Source organism: Stigmatopora argus, chromosome 7 (genome assembly GCF_051989625.1).
Source record: "Stigmatopora argus isolate UIUO_Sarg chromosome 7, RoL_Sarg_1.0, whole genome shotgun sequence".
Lineage (NCBI taxonomy): Eukaryota > Metazoa > Chordata > Actinopteri > Syngnathiformes > Syngnathidae > Stigmatopora > Stigmatopora argus.
In genome coordinates, this window is record NC_135393.1 from 15,397,974 (window position 1) to 15,422,553 (window position 24,580).

General features: G+C 39.5%; 1 protein-coding gene across 1 annotated transcript in view; it reads right to left on the reverse strand.

Moving 5' to 3' along the window:
- The window catches only part of LOC144076993 (phospholipid-transporting ATPase ABCA1-like), a 34,856-nt gene that overhangs the window by 7,889 nt on the left and 2,387 nt on the right, over positions 1-24,580 (reverse strand). Inside the window, exons 2-35 of the mRNA XM_077604415.1 lie at positions 24,320-24,433; positions 23,033-23,126; positions 21,761-21,902; positions 20,576-20,694; positions 16,546-16,667; positions 14,883-15,074; positions 13,776-13,865; positions 9,658-9,901; positions 9,444-9,583; positions 9,264-9,380; positions 7,943-8,137; positions 6,609-6,820; positions 6,350-6,526; positions 6,054-6,276; positions 5,750-5,971; positions 5,471-5,675; positions 5,260-5,373; positions 4,991-5,165; positions 4,788-4,919; positions 4,573-4,712; positions 4,341-4,478; positions 3,373-3,602; positions 3,231-3,303; positions 2,943-3,145; positions 2,818-2,869; positions 2,625-2,729; positions 2,396-2,544; positions 2,124-2,248; positions 1,199-1,297; positions 920-1,106; positions 745-839; positions 610-642; positions 421-526; positions 67-141 (exon numbers count right to left, since the gene is read on the reverse strand). Of these exons, the coding sequence (XP_077460541.1) occupies positions 67-141; positions 421-526; positions 610-642; positions 745-839; positions 920-1,106; positions 1,199-1,297; positions 2,124-2,248; positions 2,396-2,544; positions 2,625-2,729; positions 2,818-2,869; positions 2,943-3,145; positions 3,231-3,303; positions 3,373-3,602; positions 4,341-4,478; positions 4,573-4,712; positions 4,788-4,919; positions 4,991-5,165; positions 5,260-5,373; positions 5,471-5,675; positions 5,750-5,971; positions 6,054-6,276; positions 6,350-6,526; positions 6,609-6,820; positions 7,943-8,137; positions 9,264-9,380; positions 9,444-9,583; positions 9,658-9,901; positions 13,776-13,865; positions 14,883-15,074; positions 16,546-16,667; positions 20,576-20,694; positions 21,761-21,902; positions 23,033-23,126; positions 24,320-24,385 (4,791 nt within the window). The 5' untranslated portion in view covers positions 24,386-24,433. The remainder of the gene's footprint in view (positions 1-66; positions 142-420; positions 527-609; positions 643-744; positions 840-919; positions 1,107-1,198; positions 1,298-2,123; positions 2,249-2,395; positions 2,545-2,624; positions 2,730-2,817; positions 2,870-2,942; positions 3,146-3,230; positions 3,304-3,372; positions 3,603-4,340; positions 4,479-4,572; positions 4,713-4,787; positions 4,920-4,990; positions 5,166-5,259; positions 5,374-5,470; positions 5,676-5,749; positions 5,972-6,053; positions 6,277-6,349; positions 6,527-6,608; positions 6,821-7,942; positions 8,138-9,263; positions 9,381-9,443; positions 9,584-9,657; positions 9,902-13,775; positions 13,866-14,882; positions 15,075-16,545; positions 16,668-20,575; positions 20,695-21,760; positions 21,903-23,032; positions 23,127-24,319; positions 24,434-24,580) is intronic.

The window sequence follows — 24,580 nt, forward strand, 5'->3', positions numbered from 1 at the left end:
ATGGAGTATGTTTTTTAGTCACGCTGCTTAATCCTTTGTATGCTGTACGTGAGAGCGTGCACTTACCTTGACGTTATTTTTGGTGTCTAATCCTTGAATGAAGTTGGAAAGACTGTGGAAGAAACGATCTGGTGCAGCTCCCTAAAAGGGTTGTGATCAAGACAGACGTCAGTCGAGATAATTGAACCCATTATGGGCCTCTTAATTTAAATGAATCTTACATTTCATTTAGTTACATTTTTGTAGGCAGTTTCGTTCTTTATCGGGTTGAATGTAATACAATCATGTGATTAAATGAGCCAAACTATATTGTTTTATATACTGTAGCTTCCACTTATGAACATTTGTGGACGAATCGGCGCTTGAAAGCAGTGTTTTAACGGTAATGTGCTTTATAACAGTGTGTCTGAAAGCTCTGACCCTTTCCAGACGGAAGCGCCGGCGCAGTTGAGCGATTGCCTCATCGATCTCGTCTCTCTGGGCTGGAAGCTGAGAGCCCCTGGCGCCGAGTGAGAAGCCGCCGTATCTGTGCAGCGATAAAGTGTTTTATTACGGGAGACAAACCACATTCATGCTCTCAAGAGGGACTCAATATCAATAAAAATGTACCTAAACTCGTTGACCCAAATCTTGTTCTTCAGACTAAGACATAGAAAAAAAAGTTTATTAATAACCACACTTTGAACCATCAAGCGAACATCAACTAAGATCAAATATTCCCAATGGAACAGAACAAAGTTTTACCTTTTGCCAATGATCTGAGCGTACGTTTTAACCAGATAATCGGACACATTTCTTCCGGTCAAATTTTGAAGGGTCTCTTTGTCGCTGCGTTTCTTCTAAAAAAAAAAGAAGACAAACCTGTCTCTTTCCACGTCCAATCAAGCAGCTCACATCTCCGTCTTTTGTCCTCACTCACCTGTGGAGGAGGAAGCCCCCCCGCTCCAGCTGGACATTCAGGGAGCATCCTTTTCCGCCCTTCGCAGCTGCAGGCGCACAGGGGTGACGGATTCTCCATGGACCAGTTGCCGTTGTCGAACATGGCTTTGACGCTTTCAGGTACTTCCGGAATCGACCACTCATCATCCTCTGTACACAAATTATCCCTGCAGCATTCGGAGACAGATTTACAATGAATAATCTTCTGTTGCTAGTTTATGAACGGCCATTTTTGATTCGGTTTAAAATCCTGACTCACAAAATGGACTCTCCTTCCATGCAGCGTGATCTAAATCCGGGTCTGTCTGTCAACGCTCTGAGGAGTTTGTTGGCATGAAGGTCGTCGGGTATGTCATTACTGTATAGATAGGACATTATCATCAGTTGAATGCACATGACCAAACCCACCCAGCAAGTGTTTTAACACATGGTTCGGTCGGTATCAGACCTGGCAACCTCGGCCAATTTATCCCGTTATTAATGATTGCAATTCCCCTTATTAAGCGATAAAAAAACAATACAAATGCAACGTGGCCCATATTTACTCACATAGGGCACACTTAAGTCTAAAATTTTATCCAAAGTGGATGGGGTGCCCAATCAGTATGCACTAAATTCAAGATTCTGTAGATGTCACAGCTTGACTGTCTAGGTACATTGCTTGCTGACACGCTATATTTACATAGTGAAAAGGAGAATGCGCGTGCACGTATCATGCTTAAAACGTACGTAAAATCCCCCACAAAAGATGTTATACGGCGTACACCAAGGGTGTCAGACTCGGGTTGGTTCGCGGGCCGCTTTGACGTCAATACTTGATCACACGTGGGCCGGACCATTTTAGATATAATATTTAGATATTTTTTTTTATAAATGGATTAAAAGAACTGGATTAAAAGCCCTGAATATTCCGTTTTTTATAAATCTAAAACAATGTTTATTTTAGATTTTTTTGAAATCTATTTTTAGATTTTACAAGATGATTTTTGAACTAAAAACACAGAAAAAAATGGATTAAAAAATGATAATTATTGATTTAAAAGGGGGAAAATCAGGAAATTTAATATAAATCTATACTCTTCATTTTAATTTGATCCTAAAACAGAAAGTTGGCACTCATGATTTCAGCAAAAGCGTGTACGTTGACAGGTATGCGGTACAATAAATATTTTGGATGAACATACCTTACAAAGGAAAACTGCTCTCCATACATGCTTGGATTGAGAGCCAGGCTTGGGTACTTTCCAAATGGAGGTACAATTAGGCTGAACACCAATGCAATGCACACAAACACAGCAGGGAGGACGATCTAGCAAGGAAACAAAATAAAACACGGTTATTTAGAGCTATACAAAATGTTTCATTGCAAGGGAAAGGGAGCATGGTGGCCAATCAAAAGTATTGAGACATCCATTCAATGAATCAATATTGGCTGAAGCACTTTTAACTTCAGTACCTGTGCAAAAAAGCCTTTCCTAGAACGTCGAGCATAGAGGAATCTTTTCCAGAGTAACGCCACAAACTGCTGTCGTTTCAGACTCCAGCCTTTGACTTGGTACGATCCTTTCCCGTCACTTCCGCTTAGCCAGTCAGTCTCTCGCGACTCTGTTCACACGCAACAGACGTGCAATTTTTCCCCATTAGCATGTGTCGCTACATTTTCCGTCATTGTACTTTTGCCTTACCTTCGGAGTCATTCAAATCAAAGTCATCTTCGGTGAAGGGCTTCAAGCAGCTCTGATGGTCTCCAAATGCGTGTCGGCGACGGGTTCTCGTCGGTACGACTCCGTCTGCGAGCGCAAACCGTTACGTCGATTCATGTTCCTTAACTTGATGTGTGCGATTTGAGAGTATCATTTAAAAAAAAATCATTTTTACCTGAAAGTTCTACAGCATCAACTCCGCTGTCCTCAGCCACTTTCAAGAAAATCTAAAAGACAAGACAGTGGAATCACCTCTACGTCATTTGATGGTTCACATCAATATTAAAAAAAGCTCTTTACTTCTTCCAGAGTGGTATCGGATATTCCATAGCTTGATATTCCCAGATCGCCGAGACGGTCGTCGAGTTCATGGAAGAGCTCCACAAAGGCGCCGTCTTTGGCCGACTGGTAGGGCAAGATGTAAGTCAGCTCATGTCCCAGGTCCTCTACCAGGCGAGCCTCTGACACGTGCTTGAATATCACGTTGGAAATGAGGGAAACATCTAAAAGCCAGACAAGTGACAAAATGAGGTGCTGCTTTACGTCCTAGAAAATCAATCCAAATGCAGTGATTTAATTTTTTCCTACCGATGGTGGTAGTTTCACTCTCTGGTTCACTGCCAAGGCCGGCATCTGAACTGCTCTCCGACACATTATCCCCCTAATTGAACAAAGTCATTGAGTAAATGAACGCAAGAACGACAAGTGAGACAAATGGCGGGCCGCTTACCTTTTCAGGTTTTTTGTTGTAAGAGACGGTACTGGCGGAATTCCTGCAGGACTGCAGCGCCAGGTCGTAGTCTCTCTTGACCAGGGTCAGATAGTAGCCGGTTCCCAGTTGAGTCTTGAGGAAAAGCGAGGAGCCCACGCAGCATAGCTTGCCGTGGGAGATGATGGCGATGCGGTCGCCGAGAATGTCGGCCTCGTCCATGTGGTGGGTGGACAGGATGATGGTGCGGCCTGACATGAGGATACAAATCTTGTTACACCGATGTTCTTATCTAAGCATACGTGTATAGTTGTCAAACGGACATTTAAACAGTGGTGTGCCGTCAGGGCCTTCAAGGCCTTCTCTGGTGGCCTAAGAAATATCTGAATTACAGACTGATGTTAATTATATTTTGTCCTTGAATACTTATTAAATAATTCCAAATTGTCTGTTAGCTTCCTTTTATTGCTTTTCCCCCTGGTTGCACTTCTTCCAGATGTGTGTTTTCATATTGAAGCATTTAACCAATCACATTTCAGCCATTATTTGTTGCCAGGGTCAGAAATCTGCCTCAAGGCCTTCACAATCAGTTCTGCAGGCTCTGCTGCATTAAACAAGCGTTGATAAGACTGTTGCTTTAACCAATCTGATTTCGAGTTGGCAACACCACAATGCCTTCTCGCAGGCGTAGGGATACGTCATCGCTTGTGTACAGTTAAAAAGGATTTTTGGTGAGTAAAATATGGCTATATTCCTAAATAATATTTAAATTGTATGAGGTTATTATTGATTATCTTTTGTGTTGCAGCTGTAGCTGCAGTAGAGGTTTTATAGCCATAAAATAGTTTTTGCTGAAGGCGTCACTAGGAAATGCACGGACCGCCACTGCATTTAAATATGAAGCTCTTTAGATAGCACCAGCAAAAGTCTTTATTGACCTGATCCAGATGTTTGTTTGGTGGAAATGAATGGATTCGTTTTTTTTTTACCTTGTCGATATTTAAGAAGCAGGTCCCAAATGCCCCGGCGTGCATAAGGGTCAACACCAGCTGTGGGTTCATCCAAGATAACGACTTTTGAGCCCCCGACAAAAGCCAAGGCCACCGACAATTTCCGCTGCATTCCACCTGAATCGAAAAGAGTACCATTGAGCTACCGACACTTCTCGTTTATCCACCAAACGGTTAAAACAAGGTTGAAAGAGAAATCCATTGTACGGACCAGAAAGCGTGCTGGTGCGTGACTTTCGCTTATGAGGCAACCCGACATCATTGACAATTTGTTCCATCTCGGCTTTCACGATGTCCTCAGGAAGTCCCTTCAGGCGAGCGTAGAACCAAATGTGCTCTTCCACCGTCAACCTGCGTTCACGTAAAACAGGGACAGATTGTTAGACGGCTTCCGTAAATAACTGAATCATTGAGGACAATACGTACATGCTAAAAAGCACATTGTGTTGGGGGCAAACGCCCAGATTCTGCCTGATGGCACTGAGCTCCGAGCGAATGTCTTTGCCTAAAATGTAGGCCGTTCCCGAGGTGGGTGGGAATAACCCTGTTAGGATTGACCTGGCAAAAATAAACAGGGATACATTGGTAAATTGGAAGCTTCTCATGACTGTATGTGTGCTTTGCCTTACATTGTAGTGGTCTTGCCGGCACCATTGTGTCCCAGGAAGGACGTAATCTGTCCTTCGTAGAATCTCAAAGAGAGACCATCTACCGCCAGTTTGTTGCCATGACTGTAAACCTTGACCAGATTCTCTATGTAAACGCCTGGATCGATGTGGCTTGGCTCCTCCTCGATGCAAATACCTAGAGAGAAACAAGATGTAACATTCAGTTCAAAACTTCATTTGATTTTTCACGTCCGAGGACAACTGCGAAAGGAGAAAAAAACTAAACACACCATCCGCATTTCCTTTCTTGGACAAAAGAGTCGATATGTTCTTGTTCTGTTTCTCCCCGCACCAGTATGTCCTGGTGAACGGGAAATACCAAGGCCTGGGAATTCCATACTGGCCTGCGAATGAAATATTGACATTGCCTCTTGTAAGTTCCTGAATTTTCTCTTCACAGCGGTTGAGTTTTCATAAAAACTACTGCGTGTGGACACTCACCGGGAAACACGGCTTCGATGTACCACGTCATGATACCGTAGAGCGCGGCGTCAAAGAGCATGAGACAGATGGACGTGGTCAGATTGTAGCTGTCCTCCTCCAGGGGACTTGCCAGCAAGTTAGACCACTGGATTCCCACACCTTGCTCTTCAAATAGGGACAAGTACTCACAGCCAAATCCAAAAGCGACCGGAGACAGTAGGCTCTGAAACGCCGGGTGGAAAAAAAAGACTTAACATGAGAAATCCACTCCTGTATTACCGAACTCAATCAACGCACCACAACAAGTTTGGCTGCGTATCCCAAGTAGTCTTGCCAGGCGACACACAGCACGTAAGGCAAGTAGAGGGTGAAGTAGATGATTCCACCGCAGGCTGCTGCTAAATTAGCGCGGGAGAACAGCGTGCTGATAAGGAAGCACTGCATGATGGTGACCACGCCAAAGGCGCTCAGGAAAAGGAAAACCACGCCGGAATCGCTGTAAGGCAGCAAGTTGCCGGTCTAACGGGACAGACAGAAAAAAAATCAAAGACGGTAAAAACACTGTAGAATCGCCATTGATCACAGTCTTTATCACGCTAACCTTCAACAAGAGCACCAACAGGGCAGCGCTAATCAGCAGCGGAATCAAACTGCTGATGAACCAGCTGAGCCACAAGATGCCGTTGTTTAACCCCATGATCCTCATGGTCTCTTTGAGCCGGGCCTCTTTTTCATACACCACGCCTTTGATGATGATGGCCACCGAGTACATCCAGGCCAGTGTCATGAAAAGAGGCATGGATCGACTCATCACCCGCAGAAAACTACAAAAAAGGGAAGCAAAAACTGTAATTTCGGAGTTCGGCATCCCACCGAATCCTTTCCGCGTTCTCTTACATGTCGTCTACGTAGCAGGGGTAGGGCATCTGCTGGATGTAAATACCGGTCTTTTCCTTACTCCCGGTCACAGCTCGGATAATTCCCTGTTCAATCACATCTTGCAGGTAGGAGAATCCGCCCCAGATGTATCGCAAGTCCTCAAAAGGGTCCGCCCGGGGACCAGGATCCCAGTAGCTAACAAAACGACAAGTGAGCTCAAAAGGTACAACAGTCAAAAGTACTCCAAACAGGTCCAGAGACCCTTTTTTTTTCTTACCCGTCCTTGATTTTGTTGGTCCTCTCGACATTATCGATGTCCATGCGGATTTTGTAGTTGACGTTGGGGGGAAGGTCCGAGCTGCTGTCGCTCTGGGCGATGTCGGGGAACACGATGCCTGCCCAAAACTTCTGGTTGTCAAGGAGACTCATGGATTTGTTCACCAAGCGCTCCTCGTTGGCCACTGGTTCCAGTTTGTCCAGGTTCACGCACTGGAAACAAGGTACAGGGGGAGTTATGCAAAATAATCCACATTATCGGAACAAGGTTTGCTGTCAGCCCAGTTGGATTTAATAGTATTTGCGGAGTAGGTGTTGTAGTTATTAGCAAAAAAAAGCCAAATTTTTATGAAAAACACAGATAGCCGTCCAATTCCCAGTCAAAAATTGGGAGTCTATCTCCCAGAATGGCAGCTAATGTGTTAAGAATCAGTTCTGCTAGACCAAGGGTGTCAGACTCGGGTTGGTTCGCGGGCCGCGTTAACGTCAACTCGATTTCATGTGGGCTAGACCATTTTAGATATAATATTTAGATTTTTTTCATATAAATGGATTAAAATCCCTGAATATTCAGTTTTTTATAGATCTAAAACAATATATATTTTAGCTTTTTTAAAATATATTTTTAGATTTTACAAAATGATTTTTGAACTAAAAACAGAAAAAAATGATTAAAAAGTTACAATTATTGATTTAAAAGGGGGAAAATCAGGAAATTTCATATACATCTATACTCTTCATTTTAATTTGATCCTAAAACAGAAAGTCGGCACTCATGATTTACTTTCCAGGGCCACACAAAATGATGCGGTGGGCCAGATTTGGCCCACGGGCCGCCACTTTAACACGTGTGCTAGACAATAAGCTAAGTGATCCAACAGCTTCAAATAGACAGCACACTAGCAAACCACCAGCTGAGCTTCTTAACCGATTTAAGACGACTTGCAACATGTGATTGAAAGGTCAGTGAGTTCAAACCCCCAAAAAAGGCGAGACAGAATTTTCTTTTATAACTGTTTGGCCAAGAAAAGTAACCATGCATTATGTGAAGGCTTTAGAAAATACAAAGAAACAACTTCCTACATAGCTTAATGTTTGCACACAGTGACTCATAATGCACTATAAACAATCCATTCTCATATTATGGTTCTAAGAGCTTTGAAATTATGTTATCAAGATGACCTAAATGGCCAATTACATGTCGGCTTATTGCATACAAGAGCCTGCTTGGAATGCCGGGAAAATAGTCATAGTCATCACTGTGTGCGTTTGGGAAATGGAGCTAGTAAAATGGCAAATTTTAGAAGTAAGATTTTAATAAGGTGGAGTACTTACTTCCATGAAGCGGGTGATGGTTTGAATGGCCTGGTCAGTTTCGTTGAAGACGTCCCTCCATGTGTAAGCTGAGCTCCCGGATTTTTGTTCCTCTGAAGATTTGGAAAGGAAGCGTGACACGTCGGACGCCCGCCACTCCGTCCCGCTGAGTTGGATGTTTAAGAACGTGGCGCTGGCGTTATTTTGGAGAAGTGTCTGCAGAAAAAAATGGATGATCTATTATATTGGTAGAAAGCTGTACAGACTTTAACATGATAGACGACCATCAAACTATACAGCATTGACCATCATTGAAAATGGATATTATTATTTTTTTAATAAGGGTTATTCATTTTATACCTGAGGTTAGATGAACTTAAGGCAGATGATAACCTACTGTATATTATTTGTAAAAAGGGAAAGAATCCATGAAATTTCTATTTTTTTTTACCCGTGCAGGATTGACAGAAAACGAACAGATATTTATGACTACATTCTATTCAGAGGTCGAACGCTGGGTGGCAGTGCTGAAGGTGAAACAAAACTTTCACCATCCATTTGAGGATGAGACATAAAGGGAAAAAAGGAAATCATGGTTGTGTGTGATTGGCTGCATTTTGTTCCTTCGTAATTAAGGCTCATTGTAAATCATGCAGGATAGATAAATGTGTACGAGAATGATAATGGCTAAGCGTTTAGAATCATTTGTCAGAAAGCAATAGTCCAAAATGAGTTGAGAATTGCAACAAATCTCTCATGTTGCTTTCTCCGGTTCACCCAAAGCTAAATTAGAGACCTTAAAACAACCATTTCTGTCACAACAGCAGAATTAATTCTTCCATCAATTACAGCAAGTCATCCAGGTCCTGAGGTAGCAAAGCATCCCCAGACCATCATACTGCCACCTCCATGCTTCACTGTTTTTATAGTGTTCTTTTGATGGAATGCTGTGCCATTTTTTTTGCCAAATGTAATGGCACGCACACCTTCCAATAAGCTCAACTTTTGACTCATCAGTCCACAGAATGTTCTTCCAAAATTGTGGAGGATCATCAAGATGTTTTTTTGCCAAACGTAAGACGAGCCTTTATATTATTTATGGACAGCAAGGGTTTTCGCCTTGGAACTCTGGATCCAAGATGGCGGCGTGCACGGGTGCAGCGGCTCTATGCTCTCCAGTTTGGTGTTTTGTTTTCTCAATCTTATCGTTATTTATTAACATCTGCGAGGCAAACCACCAATTTCGTTATACGCAGCTGTGTATGATGATGATAAAGGCTTTTGATTTTGATTTGAGTAGATTAATCATATATTTGCGCATCCGTTAGAAAAGTACACTCACCCGGACTAAATCCATTTCTTCGCTGTTCTCCATGAAGTCCCAGACTTTGGGCTTCATCTCATCCCACATTCCACCAAGGTCCCTCAACAATCCCAGTTCCTGGAAGGTCTTATTAACCTGTAATGCGCATTTCCTCACATGAATGGCCATTCGGTAGGAAGGCTATTTGACCTATTTTACCTCATGGATGATTTTCTGGGTGGCTGGAGTATCCGGCGTGTACAGAATTTTTCCCACCAGCAGTGGCTTCAGGGCTCTCCATATCATCCTGGAAATGGGGCTGGACTCCAGTCTTCGCATCATGGTGTTGCAATAAGGAGCTTAAGTGAAAATGGAAAGTCCATTAGAGTATTTTTTCCAGCCTTTTATGTAGAAAGAACACCTGGACACTTACTGGAAGAGTTGTCATAGCTGGAAAGGGGATCATTGTCGCTGTCGTTGCCATGGTTCCCAAACAGGGCTTTGTAGTTGTTATCTTCATACCAATTGAGAGACTTAATTTTCAGACCGCCTCCCTCTGGGTGGCCGCAGACGATACGTGACACAGCTTGGTACATCTGATTCGGCGAGTCCGTGGCGTTGGCGGTGAGATAAAGGATCTCCTTGCGCATTTCCTTCCAACTCTTCATGCCAGCAAGCTAGAGGGAAGAGGAAAATATAAAAATATAAACATCGGGGCGCCTATAATTAGATGGAAATAAGGATATTGAAAAAATCTTAATGTTACCTCCTCATAACACATAGCTCAATGACGTATTTAGCCATCAAATATCTTAAGAATGCTTCAATAACCTTTGAGGACCATAACAAAGACTGCCAAGGTCAATTTTTTAAAGCCATTTTATGCCTTGTTTTGTTCTAATCTTATGATCCTAGTAACCCCAAGTGCACGCTATCAAGTGTCACAAAACTGGGTGATGTGACTGACTCCGGTTTGAAGTTACTGCTGGTCATAATTGACACTATGAGTGGTATTCCAGACATGGCACTGAGCGTGTGCAATTATGATGTGCAGTCTGCGGGGTGGAGATTCTACTTAGACAGACTGTGATCATTCTTGGCTCTTATCTGACGTTCTTTAGAGTGTGTGCTCTGATAGCCTTCGTAGGTCAGCGTGACACGGACATGCTATTGATAACATTTCTAAAGGCCTGTGTGGCCCCAAAATGGTATTGATTTGTAGTTACTATGTTGTAGTTTCGCTTTTCATCCATTTTGGGTTCCCAAATTAATCGATTAATGAATTGACAGCTTTTTCGATGGTGGAGAGATCATTTTTGGACATTAAAATTAGTAAAAATCTTCACTTTGAGCCTCTTGATAGCAAATATTCAGTGGATTTTTAAAATGTATTTACGTTTTTTTTAACAGAAAAGAGGGCAAATATTAAATATATCATGTTTTAATGATTTATTTTTTTATTTAAAAAGGGAAAAAACATTAACAGTGAAAAATAAAAGGGGAAAGAGGAAACATTTTAGATATTTTTAGATTTTTGTTTATCGGATTAAAAGAACTCGATCAAAAGCCCTGAATATTCAGTTTGTTATAGATTTAAAACATTTTAAAAACTGCTTTTTGAACTAAAAACAACACAAAAAATATTATTTTGGATTTTTAAAACAATGCAATTATTGATTTAAAAAGTGCAATAACAAAAAAAATCCCAATACATCTATAATGTTCATTTTAATTTGATCATAAAACAGAAAGTCGGCACTCTTGATTTACTTTCTCGGGCCGAACAAAATGATGCGGCGGGCCAGATTTGGACCCCGGGCCGCCACTTTGACATCAGTGGTCTACAGTGATGGACATCCTATTAATGGGTTTTATTCTTTCTAAATATGCATTCTATTAATTGCAATTTTTGCATTTGGGTATCATGTTAAAATAGTATATTAAAAAAGTGTCACATTTGTCTGGTCTCTTTAACATTTTCTCATTTTTTTAAGATGGCGAGCAGCCTCCACACAGGCGACAGGACGAGAGACAAGCCAGCACAAGTTCTGCTTTAATTGCCTTGCATCACCACCTCGTGACAAGGAAGGAATGAAGTCGCGGGGGTGGAAGAATTTGCTCGAACAAAACAAGAAGCAGAAAGACGGTGAAGCTTTTTTTTTTTGGGTGAGTGTGGTGGAGAGGTTACTTGAGTTCATCATATCAAACTCATGCTCGGAGGAAATGACACAAGATGGAGGTAATGGCTCGAGAAAAATATACAGGAGATGGAAGAGAAGCAAATTATGGGATAGAGGTGTGAAAACAAAGAGAGGTTACTCTCGGTCATTCTCCTAAAAGGCAAACCTCTGCAGGCGTACTCTGCTATTATACTGACAAATACGACTTAGCACGCAGGTACACCCTCATGTACACAAATACTTGTTCTGACATTTTATGGTTGTTTCAGAACACAATATTATATGGGCAGTAAATGATGTTTTTATTTTCTTCGGGTTTTCGTGAGTATATCACGGATTCAAACACTTTTTGTAATGTTTTTTTTATTTTATCTTTTAATGGGGTGCATAACTGAGTGTCTATTTAGGCTTCTTTGTTGAATGCATAGTGAATGAAAGGCATTTATGGACAACTGGACCGAATTCAAGAATGGTCATAATGGGCTGCAAATTAAAAAAAACTTTTTTTGTCAGCCTGAATAAATGTCAATTTCCCAAGCAAAACAATAGTCATATTAGTGTGGGTGACTGGACCAGTCACATGCAGACAGATACACACACAAACACACAAACCACACACACACATTACATTTACAAAACTGAATTTTGAAGACATTTTATCACTTTAATATGAAACTAAATGACATAAATCATCGATGATATTGTTTAATCGTTTACAAAAATGTAATATTCTTCTAATATCTTATTTTTTATATTTCTGGTGCAATTACCTTTTTGTTTTATGCATGGAAATGTTTCAGATGATCTGTGACTGTATTAATTATTCATTTTTCTGACAACTTTCTCTGCATTTTAAAGCTCACATGTACTTTTTTCCTCCACAATTTTGAGGCTCTGGGTTCAAATCTCCAGTTGGGTTGGTTTCTTTCCATATTCCAACATAAAGTAAAGTAAATTGGACTATCTGAAATGTCTACAAGTGTGAATAGTTATTTGCCTGTGGAGGAATTTGCTCCTTTTCATTTAAAACTGCCCAAGGTATTTCCTCTTGATAAAACAGCCATTTTGGGAAGGAATGCTGCATTGTGGAAGCCAAATTTTGTTTAGCACAGTATCAGAAATATCTTTGATTCAACATGGTTGAGCGATAACAGGCGTCATTCCAACACGTTTTACTTTTACAAAATGTTGGTGTATTCATCCTTTATTTTTGGGAAGGTAAAAATAGAAAGCAAAGGTTACATAAGGGCATGACTCGATACTGCCGGTCTTATTCTGTACCTTGTGCCAAACAAAGTAGCTAATCCTCAACCACATAATCAGCTTCAAACCAAAGAGTTCCCAGCTCAACATCTTTGCGAAAACAAAGATGCTCTTTCATTTCAAGTTTGGTTCAACACAAGCCTGAACATTGCCAAACGGGACAAAAGTCAAGAAAGCAAGCACATGTTTATTTTATAAACCTTTCCCTCCCATAAACAATTGGCAGTGAATTTCCTCCCAACTCCATGTCAAGTAAAGAGGAGTGGGAGTTATGAAGATTAAAAAATGCTGAAGTTTGTAAAGGTCATTATGAGAAGAAAACAGTGTGTTGTTGTTACTGCTGACTAGACGGGAAACACACGCAGCTGTACCGTAATGCTTTGTCAGCAAAGTAAAAGCCTAAAAGCTTTTTTGCCCCCACTTTGTTTTTTATTCAATTATTTTCTATACCGCTTTATCCTCACATTGCGTCCCATGGGGTGCCGGAGCCTATCCCAACTCGCTTCGGGTACAAGGCGGGCTACACCCTCAATTGGTGGCCAACCAATCGCAAGGCACGAGGAGACACGCACTCATACCTAAGGGCAATTTAGCATAGAATTAGCCTAGCATGCATGTTTTGGGGATGTGGGAGGAAACCGGAGTACCCGGAGAAAACCCACGCAGGCCCGGGTAGAACATACAAACTCCACACAGGTGGAGCGGCCTGGATTTGAACCCAGTTCCACCCCTGTGAGGCCGAAGCGCTAACCACTCAGCCACCCGTGTCATTATTTAGTCGAGTCAAAATTGATAGTTAAAAATAATATAGAAGGTGAAACACTCATACAGGGGCAATTTAGCATAGAATTAGCCTAGCATACATGTTTTGGTGATGTGGGAGGAAACCGGAGTACCCGGAGAAAACCCACGCAGGCCCATACAAACTCCATAAGGTTTGGACCTGGGATTGTGTATGTGTGCGTAAAAAGCACGAGATGCTTTAAGATGACGGTCAAAAGTGCAGATTCTTGAAAGTCACTTATTTTGGAAGCTACTACAAAAGAGTGACCTTTGGAAACAAATACGTTGTATGGGTATGCATTTAGTGCGAGTGGAGTTCAAGTACCTCCACGCCAAGTTCTCCCAGGCTCTCCAGAAGATAATCGGTGGCAGCTGAGACTTCCTGGACAACTTTTGGATCCGACTTTACATCCCTCTGTTAAAAGAACAGAAAGTCATGTATTAAGTTGGAGTTATTCAGATATTTAAAAAAAAAAATACTTAGTTTGCATTTTAAGTCACTCAAACAGATTTTTTTAATCCATTCATTGGGCAGTCAGTATTTTTCTTTTTTTCATTTAACATTTCTAACAACCCCACCATATTGTAATCCATAATCTGAGCAATGGAATTTCATTGCTGTATTTTTTGTGCAATCACAATAAAAAAGTCAAAGGCTAAAAGTAGAAAAATTGTAAATAAATGTATATTTTTCTAAATTCTTTCATTTAAAAATAACTGAAGTAAACTGCAATTGTTCTCTATTATTTCATGACCAACTAAAACAAGAATGATTTAATTTGTTATTAAAAATTAAAGCTACCATATTTTCACGACTATAAGGCGCACTTAAGTCTTAAATTTTCTCCAAAATAGACAGGGCGCCTTATAATCCAGTGTGCTTTATATATGGATTTTTTTTTAAAAATGTGTCATTCATTGAGGGTGCGCCTTATAATGCAGTGCGCCTTATAGTCGTGAAAATATGGTATTTTAAGCCTTATTTGTCAACATAAGAGTGTTATTTGGGTCAATTTAGTTCAATTTCTTGAATCAACACAGTCACATGAAAACCCAGTATTTCTATTGGATTCTACTCCATAAAACTTATCACCAGTAGTTTTGTAGGCTATCAGTTCTACACATCTATCAGTGCTGTTGAAAAACAATGAGCAGCAGTTTTTCTTTCCAAGATTTTGTCATTCCAGAACATTTTGTTCACCTCTGACCATCTGCCAACTGGGTGACTCACTTGGCTATCACGGGCAAGCAGGGGAAGTGAGCATGTTTTATTGGGAAAACAAATGTAGGGGAGAGGTGACAGCGGTCAAAAAAAGCCCAGGAGATGTGTTGAAATGATCAAAAAGTGGGCAAATTACGCAAATGACAGCAAAAGGCAAGACTGCTTGCAAACCTTGCGTGCCTAGAAACGATGACATAGCAGCTATCTTACCCGAACTGGCTTGAGAAAGTCCAAATTAGACAGGAAATGGCTCTGGGCCTTGTCCAGCCATTCCCTGGAGGATTTGCAGATGATTTCTTGCGTCAGACGGGAAACGTTGCGGTCAGCGATATGCACGAACTCTTCCAGGGGTGTAACGTTGCAAAGGTCTCTTAGATGAAAGCCAAAACCTTTTGTCAGAACCTGGACGGAAGAAGGAAACAGAATTTAATATTTGATCGGAACTGGAATTTATTGGTACTTTTATTCCACAATCAATTACACACTCAGGTTTTTAGAGGACATTCAAAAGACAATAATTCAATTAATAATATATTTCTGACTCCATGCTAATCTTCTTCTGTTATCATTCATGGTGCATTATGCATTTTTGTATATATCGTAAACAAATATATGTCCTCTAGATGTTATTGAACTACTTGTCTTACTTCAGCTACCGTATTTTCCGGACTATAAATGGCACTTAACTTTACATTTTGTCAACTTGTATTCAATGTATTTTATATTTTTCAATTTTGACTGCCGACAGTCGTGTTTTTCAGGCTAGAATGATCTTAAAACCTGTTAAAATCTTACATGAACAGGTGCTTATTTTTCCCAGTGTTTCTTATCTGACTCCTACTTTAACGTATAATGTTTAATCTCGGTTTCTGATCAATTGAAAAACTTCCCCCTGAAAATGCAACTTATATTAATTCTTAATGATCCCATTTACTTTGATTTGCTTTGTACTTTGTGCTTTTGCTTTGTTGTTCTGTCTAATCACCCTCTTGCTACTGTCACAATGAAATTTCCCGAATACGGGATGAATAATGTTGTCCAATCCAAGTCCAGTGTGACTTATTTTTTTCCCTATGTATGTAACGTACATATTTTTGGCTGGTGCGACTTATACTCAGGTCAGAAAATTCTAGTACTATATCAATGGTGGTTGGGGTCCTTTTGGGGAATTATTAGGAAGTCAACTTCCCCTTAAATATTGAGTAATAACCTGGCAGAGTTACTGGAAGCTCATCTTTCCTAATCAATAGACGTCCCGGTAGCGGTGCTGAGTGAAACGGAATCCCATAACAGCAATGCGTCTGCACGTGAGAAGTGATGGGGGATGGGCTACTAAAAAGGAGAAGTCGCGTGACTTCTGCGATCCTTTCTGATGGGATACTTTGAAGCTATGCTGCAGTTGTTGGTGTGCTTCTGCATATGAATTTATATCCGCTGCCGATTGTTGGAAAAATAATTGGCTGTGAATGGAAATGAGTTTATCGCTAGTAACTGTCCTTTTTTTAGCCGGAAGATCTGGCAGTCTAAAGGAATTGGACGTCTATCACGGTTAATGATTTTGAAAATTTTTGAATAAGGTCATGTTAGAGCTGATTTTGGATGATTTTCGTATGATTTTTGGTTCTACGTGGTTTGGACCTGACTAAACCCACCCAGAGTGTTTTTTTTCGATGGTATTATGGGCTTAACGGTCTCCACGAAGTCAAGGTCATTTGTGCATGAGGACTGAGGCTGGGGATTTACGATGATCTCCCATGTGAAAAGGACGCTACATGTTGTACATCTCATTTGGATTCCAAACATAAAAACAACAAGCCGCCATTCTCAACATTTAGAAACGGACCGATACCGAGTGGAGGCAAGAACTTTCTACCTTTTCAAGATTGACATCCGCCTCCACGATCTGCTTTAAGGCGTGGCGAGGAAGTGAGGCGTTGTGATGCAAGAAGTGGGAGAGGGTTTCATTGTCCCTTAAAAAGTCTTTCAGTTTAAAACCTGGAAATAAAAGGAGAAGAAAAAAAACACAAAAATTACGTTACGTTTCCCAACACAATCAAATGACAACAAATTCAATCGGCGATCGACTTTGACAGGCATTTTACACCGTTTCCATCGGATAAAACCATCTTTTGCCACTAAACGCCAAATCTGGATTGGCTTAGATTCCGAGGAGAAAAAAAAATCACAAAATATTTTTTTATTAAACATCTGGTAGACTTTTACTTCTCTAAATGGTCTGACTCAATTCCTTCATTACATACACACATTCTAGGTGACTTGAGGTCATTCAACTTTACTCTAATTCCTGCCAAATGGTTTCTTCCTTTTCACTGCAAACGCCCATAAAATACTCATTGACACATCCCCAAAATAAAATAAGCAGATCTGTCCAATTCATTGACTTTGTGAGCACGCTGTGGGTTCAATTGCGCACTTGCGTTTCTGAGTTGGCTTAAATCTCTGAGGTCAACCTCCATGGATTGCTAATAGGCTCTAATCAGTGTCCCAGTAGGGAAGAAAGTCCCTCATTACAGGGGATACAAGGTCGCAGAGCACTGCCGGTCCTGGCTAATTTTGCACCCTGGGCACACCAAAATATATTATTTATATTAATTACGCTTAAATATAAACATAGGTCTTCATTGACATAATATAATTTTAGCAAAACAGTACAAATGTGGCTATCTATAAACACCTATGTAAAATGCGCAAACCCTAGAGGGCCAGACTAGATATAATATTTAGATTTTTATTATTATAAATGGATTAAAAGAACTGGATTAAAAGCCCTGAATATTTAGTTTTATATACATCTAAAACAATGTTTATTTTAGCTTTTTTAAGATTTTACAAAATGATTTTTGAACTAAAAACAGAAAATATTGATTAAAAAATTACAATTATTGATTTAAAAGGGGGAAAATCAGGAAATTTAATATACATATATACTCTTCATTTTAATTTGATCCTAAAACAGAAAGTTGGAACTCATGATTTACTTTCCCGGGCCACACAAAATGATGCGATGGGCCAGATTTGGCCCCCGGGCCGCCACTTTGACACGTGCCCTAGACCACAAAAATAGGCAAAAATAAATAAAAAATCATAAAATATCATTCGAATTCAGCTTGTACAGTAACAGATGTTTTAGATGTATTTTTTACGTATTAAATTGTGTTCTGGATGGTCAGATTGAACCTAAAATTTGACTTTTCTCACGAGCTGCTGCTGGTCTAAGATGTTGAAAACCGTCAGGCAGTTTTGTTTCCTTTTTCAAGCCTACCGCAAACTTCTTCCTTCATTTTTGTTGTGAAGGTGGATAATTATAAGCCCAAGATGATGGTGACATGACCGAACAAGATTCTGGCAGCGCCTGTTTTTGTTTATAATCCAAACAGTAGTTAAACATCACCCCTTGGCAACCAGTGTCATTACTAAAACTGGTCCGGGAACCCAACAGAACTTTGTGGACTGTGAAATTAATGATGTTCTTTCATAATTGTGAATTTCGCAGTAGAACGTGTCAGAAAATGAGGAAATTGTCTGTTGTAATCCAGCCTGGTCAATATGCTGTGTACACATTTACAAAAGTGGAAGGACTTTTATATAAGGTTAAGTTGATGGTTTTCATTACACATTTCTTAGGAGAAAAAAACAGTACAATGTTTAAAAACAGAATTTTGTCTATATTCTCAAAGAGCAATTCTATGCAAAATATGTATGTATAATTTAAATTATGTTTGTTACTATAAAAAAGCAGTTTGCCACTCAAAAGGTCACAAATTAAAACCACTAAATGTGTATAGAACAAGTGACTATTTTTGGTCATTTAAAAAGATTAATCATCATTTGTAAAGTAATACACTGTTAATATAAATTACCCAAATTTAAATGAATAAAAACAGAACTACACACTGGTTAACAACCAAGATAATATTCTAAAGTAGTTGTTTTTCTATAGAATTTAATTCAGTGAACACATTCATGGCGATAGACGTCCAATTCACTTGAACCAGGAAGGCTGGCTGTGAATGCTCATGTTTCAGCCAATGAATTTCTTTAAAAATAATAATAATCTATGCATGAAAGGGATAACCACCACTCTAAGACAATGCCAAACATTAATCCTCCCGATTCTGTGTAAATATTTTCCTTCTACTAATGAGTAATTACTGTCTTTTTAATATTTTATTTATTTATTTTTGCTGGGCAGTTACATAATAATCTTCTCTAGCTCTAGATACAAAGAACAGATAGATTATAAACAAGGACAATTATTGTTGCTTAGTTGCATAATATGTGAAAACCAACCTAAGATATACTTAATTATAGAAACTAACTGAGCTGATCATATGATTATTAGGCTCATATTTCAGCAATAAAGTAAAGTCATGAAAATGGAACAAACGTGACCTTGTTCATTCATCTTGCCTGTCTTTATGGTGGCTGAAGCTGAAGCAGTTACGTATATGATGCATACCTGTCAACCTCTGCCGATAACTGCCCTTATAAATGATTATGATTCCCCTTACAAACCCTCCAAAAACCTTACAAACACCGTACGAGTCGTACGACTCGTACGGTGTTTGTAAGGTTTTTGGGGGGTTTGTAAGGGGAATCATAATCATTTATAAGGGCAGTTATCGGCAGAGGTTGACAGGTATGTATGATGTGAGTGACAGTTTGTGAGGGTGTTTGGCGCTATTGAAAAAAGAAAAATGGTTTGGTCAAATCTGTTTTATGGCTTATTTTCCTGCAGGGCATTTTTTTTAATTTCAAAATGTCTACGCCAAGTCTGCCCAGTGAAGGCGACAACAAGACGTTATCTTAGAAACGCAACCTTTCCGAGAAGCCAAGGTCGTGGCTGCGGATCTTTTCTTATCTCAGCTGTTCCGAATGTTGTAACATTTTAAATAGTCATAAAACTATGCCTAGAGTTTGAACGTCTGCTGCTTTCACTAAGTGCTACTGTCGTGACAAAGTGAAGATTGGAATCTGGGTTACAAAATAATTGTCAGGGTGGGATGTGTATGCAAGACTTTGCTCTATTGGCATGCAGTATCAAAAGCAACAAATGTTCCCTCTCCCCCTTTTCCGGCCCTCCCGTGCTGTCGGGAGCTGATAAGAAAACAAGCTGTGAATATTTGTAGTACAAGTTGTGAACTGGGACAATTTGCATCATTTTGCTCTTCAGTCTGTTTCTTTACTTAAAAAAAAATGACCCTTGAAAGTAGGCCACAAAAAAATCAATGTGTTGAAATTTTAGACATATCAAAATAGATGCTTGATGCAAACTAGTTGATGTGTGAATATATATTGATTAGATATACATCCAAATGCCTTAGGAATACATTTTAAAATATTGGATAAATAATCATTATTTCTTAATGCTCAATTTTTTCCATTGGAAGAATTTTGTTATTAATTGATGGTCATTTAAAAAAAATGGAATTATTGAATCCATTTTGAAGTTGATTTTTTTTTCATTAAAAAGTAGTCAGTTGTATTAGGTGTTTTATATATATATATATATATATATATATATATATATATTTAATTTCAGTGTTTGTTGTATTTTCAATTTAATTTTCCATGCTTTTTTCAAAATTACAGTACATTTGTATTTTGGGTGTCCAATCCATTTGAAAAGGGAGAGTTGACAGCTTTCAAATATATTGAACACATAGAAATAATAAATTTGTCTCAATCCATCACAGAAGGGCATTGAAATCTATGTTTTAATGATTTGAACCTTTTAGAAAAGTAGAAAAAAATGAAATCCCCTTTGTTGGAAGACTTGTGTCAAAATGTTCTTGTTTTCTATTCCATTTTCTAGTGGAACAGTGCGCTCATGCACGACAAAAGTACAGTACACAACAAGCTGATTATGAAAGTGTTCTTACGGGCAGTGTTCTTCTGCAGCTTGTGGAGGGCCCTCAGCAGTTCTCGGTAGCCTTCGTAACTTTTATCGTTTTGAGTGTACAGAAGGATCTTTTTGGCGTCGGTGAGCAGTCGTGAGATTCTACAAAAGAACAAAGTACACGGGCAAAATAAGACTTTGTAATCCAATAACAATCCATTGCAATGATAGAAAAATGTCTGCCGGCATGCTGGAATGCTCAAACTAACCCGACCTGCCATGTTTTCATAAGACCTAGGTAAAAAAATGGAGTTATGATTATATTTCAGCGGCGGTCCGTGCATTTTCTAGCGACGCCTTCAGCGAATCACTCTAACCCTCAAAAACTATTTTATGGCTCTAAAACCTCTACTGGAGCTGCAGCTGCAACACATAAAAAATAATCAATAATAACCTTATACAATTGAAATATTATTTAGGAATATTGCCATATTTTACACAGCAAAAAATCATTTTTAACTATACACAATATCCATTCTCCTTTCTTCCTTCTTTTCTATCACCATCGAAGCTAATGCTGCAAGTGGAGCCTGTCCTGTTGTATTTCTGGCATACGTTTTTATTCGATTTAGTGCTGAAAATGTTCATTCCCGGTTGTGACAGATTTGCTTGCTTTGGAGTTGTCCGACATTTCTTAATGATGTCCAGCTTTTTTTCTTGAAAAGTCCATCTTTAATGGCTTTAAATCAACACAACAATATATTTGCTTGTGCAGCTCGCTCCAGATACAGTTTGGTAGCTCTGGCTAATCCACTCTATCACTAGCCAATCATAGTTGGTGAAAGCGATGACGTATCCCTACGCCTGCGAGAAGGCAATAACGTATCCCTACGCCTGCGACAAGGCATTGTGGTGTTGCCAACTCGAAATCTGATTGGTTAAAGCAACAGTCTTATCAACGCTTGTTTAATGCAGCAGAGCCTGCAGAACTGATTGTGAAGGCCTTGAGGCAGATTTCTGACCCTGGCAACAAATAATGGCTGAAATGTGATTGGTTAAATGCTTCAATATGAAAACACACATCTGGAAGCAGTGCAACCAGGGGGAAAAGCAATGAAAAGAAGCTAACAGACAATTTGACTTATTTAATAAGTATTGATGGACAAAATATAATATATGATTCAGATATTTCTTAGGCCATAGATATATATTTAGAGTTATGACTCACATGGAATCATTGAAGTTGCCCACCACCCCAGGACTCTCTCCAGGGGTTGGATTGCGGAAGCAGGGGTTGTTGGCGTTGCAGACGATTCCTTGTACCCAGGGAAGAGTCCCCGCTGAAGGCATGGCTTTGTTTGGGAAATGACCTGGAGCCCCAAAAAATTTGAGAAAAAACATTCACAAATATAAAAAATATACAAATAGCCATGGCAATCATGAAATATTGCCATATGAATATTTTGCAAAGTCATACCAGCTCAAATTCAAAGAAAAAAAAATACATTCGTAAATCTGACTAAAGCCCAAGACATGGTTTTAATGAATCTCCACTTTTTTGTTCCTAGACGTCTAATCCATTTTAAAAGGGAGAAGCCAGCAGCGAACGATTGCCAGCAAAATGCTTTTAGTCAATTACTGGGACGTGTCCTTCACTTTGACACCCCCTCAGTCAATGTGTACTGATGCAATTTAATGATTGCATTTCGCGGAAGACCCCCAACACATGTCCCAATAGGACTAACAAATATTGACATACCCTAAACATGCATCCTACAACTCCAATATTGATTATACTCAGAAACTATAGGCTCGTGTGTAAACAAATTTCGTTCAACAAACTCCACCAACCTTCTTTTTTTTAAAATATACCTTAAAAACCTCTATTTCAACGGCATGCCGTTCTATTTTTCAAACTTTCCCCCATAGTGCCGTTCTATTTTTCAAACTTTCCCCCGTAGTGCCGTTCAATTAGAGCAGGGGTAGGGAACCTATGGCTCGGGAGCCATATGTGGCTCTTTCTATGGGTGCATATGGCTCTTCACTAACCTGGGAAGTAAAATATGGAAATCACTGGTGAGAGAGCTGAGTCCCGTGCATAATATAATTGATACTGATTTATTAGCAACAGCATAACAATGTTGTCAAAAGAATTCAGAGACTTTTTGTACTTTAAAAGTGGTGAAATGACCCCCCCAAAAAAATCACACATTTTCATGTATTTTTACTTTTCAATTCTGAGAATGGCTCTCAAGAAATAACTTTAGAAAATATGAATTGTTTAGGGCTCTCTCTGTCAAAAAGGTTACCAACCCCTGAATTAGAGGGTGCCGTTCAATTAGAGGGTGCCGTTCTATTTTTCAATTCTTCCACCAAGGTGCCGTTTTATTAGAGGTGCCGCTCAAATAGAGGTTTTAAGGTAAATATAACTTCAAATATTAACATCTTTTCATAATCACAGGGAAATATCATTTATTCAAATAGTGGAAGTCATTCTTACACTCATGCTGCTCGTATGGTGGATAGTGCATTCGAACCGAGATGAGAATGAAGAAGATAAACAGGGGCCAGATAATCTCAATCAGCAGCTGAATCTGAGAAAAAAAAGACATAAAAGACATAAAAGTCAATTAGCACAAGTTTACAGGAGTCATGAAATTCACATTACTAAACCTGTCTTTATACACCACTTCCTAAAATCATTTTAATCAGGCATAACAACCCATCTACGCAAACAATAATCCCGCCATGAGACAGAGAAGTAAAGTACAGTATATATAGGTTAATGAGAGGACACAGAGAAACAAGTCTGTGGGGGGTTTTAGAAGCCTGCCTTTTCTGTCCATCTGTTCCATACGGCTGCTAAGTCTGAACAGGCATGGCAGACAGTTCCCAGAAGCGTTAGGAGGGATAAAGAATAAAGACATTCTTCCCGGGAGTTCACTATTTCTTTGTTGAAAATCACTGGGCTGGAAATGAAGCATCCACTGCCATCACTTGAGGGAAAAGTTACTTCATGATGGGGGGGATAAAGGACTATTGTATGCAAATGAAACACTTTGTTTGGATACAAGTCAGCACTGTATCAAGGCTCCATGTGATTGATATAACTATGAGTGGACAACAGCCTGCTCAAGATGGTCACTGGATAATGGAGTCAAGTGAACTTGCATAATCTCCATTTTGGATCCTGTACTATCAGCTCTTTGCAGTTTCTTCCATTTTGACCAAAAAGGGATTCCACAAGTAGGCCAGAATGACACAAAAAAACATGATAATCATAAAATGAGGGAATTTAGAATATTTTGAGCCCAGAATGACCCCAAAAAAAACTTGATAATCATAAAATAAGGAAATTTAGAATCTTTTATGAGGCCAAAATGACACAAAAAAGATGATAATCATAAAATGAGGGAATTTAGAATATTTTATGAGGCCACAATGACACAAAAACATGATAATCACAAGATGAGGGAATATTTTAAGAGGCTATATCGTCAAAATAAACCACATACAGCATCACCAATGCTAGATTGACTCTCTACTCACGGTTTGGGTTAGGTTTAGAAACTTGATAATCATAAAATAAGGGAATTTAGAATATTTTATGAGGCCAGAATGACACAAAAAACTTGATAATCATAAAATGAGGGAATTTAGAATATTTTATAAGGCCAGAATGACACAAAAACATGATAATCACAAGATGATGGAATATTTTAAGAGGATATATCGCCAAAATAAACCACATACAGCATCACTAATGCTAGATTGACTCTCTACTCACGGTTTGTCTTCTTCGGTAGGTGAAGTTCTTCCAAAGCAGTAATCCCAATTGAGCGGAAACCGCCATCACACTTTTTTCTGGAGCTCAGCGAGAGCACGCCGCCCCAGCTCCTCACTGTCAATCCACGCACAAATAAACAAGAAGAGGAACTCTTACTTACAAGAACACACTTGAAAAATGTCTCTTTGAAGAGAAGACCAACGCACACGACTTATTTTTATAGGCAAACACCTATTTTTTTTCCTGGATAGCCTGCAAGTT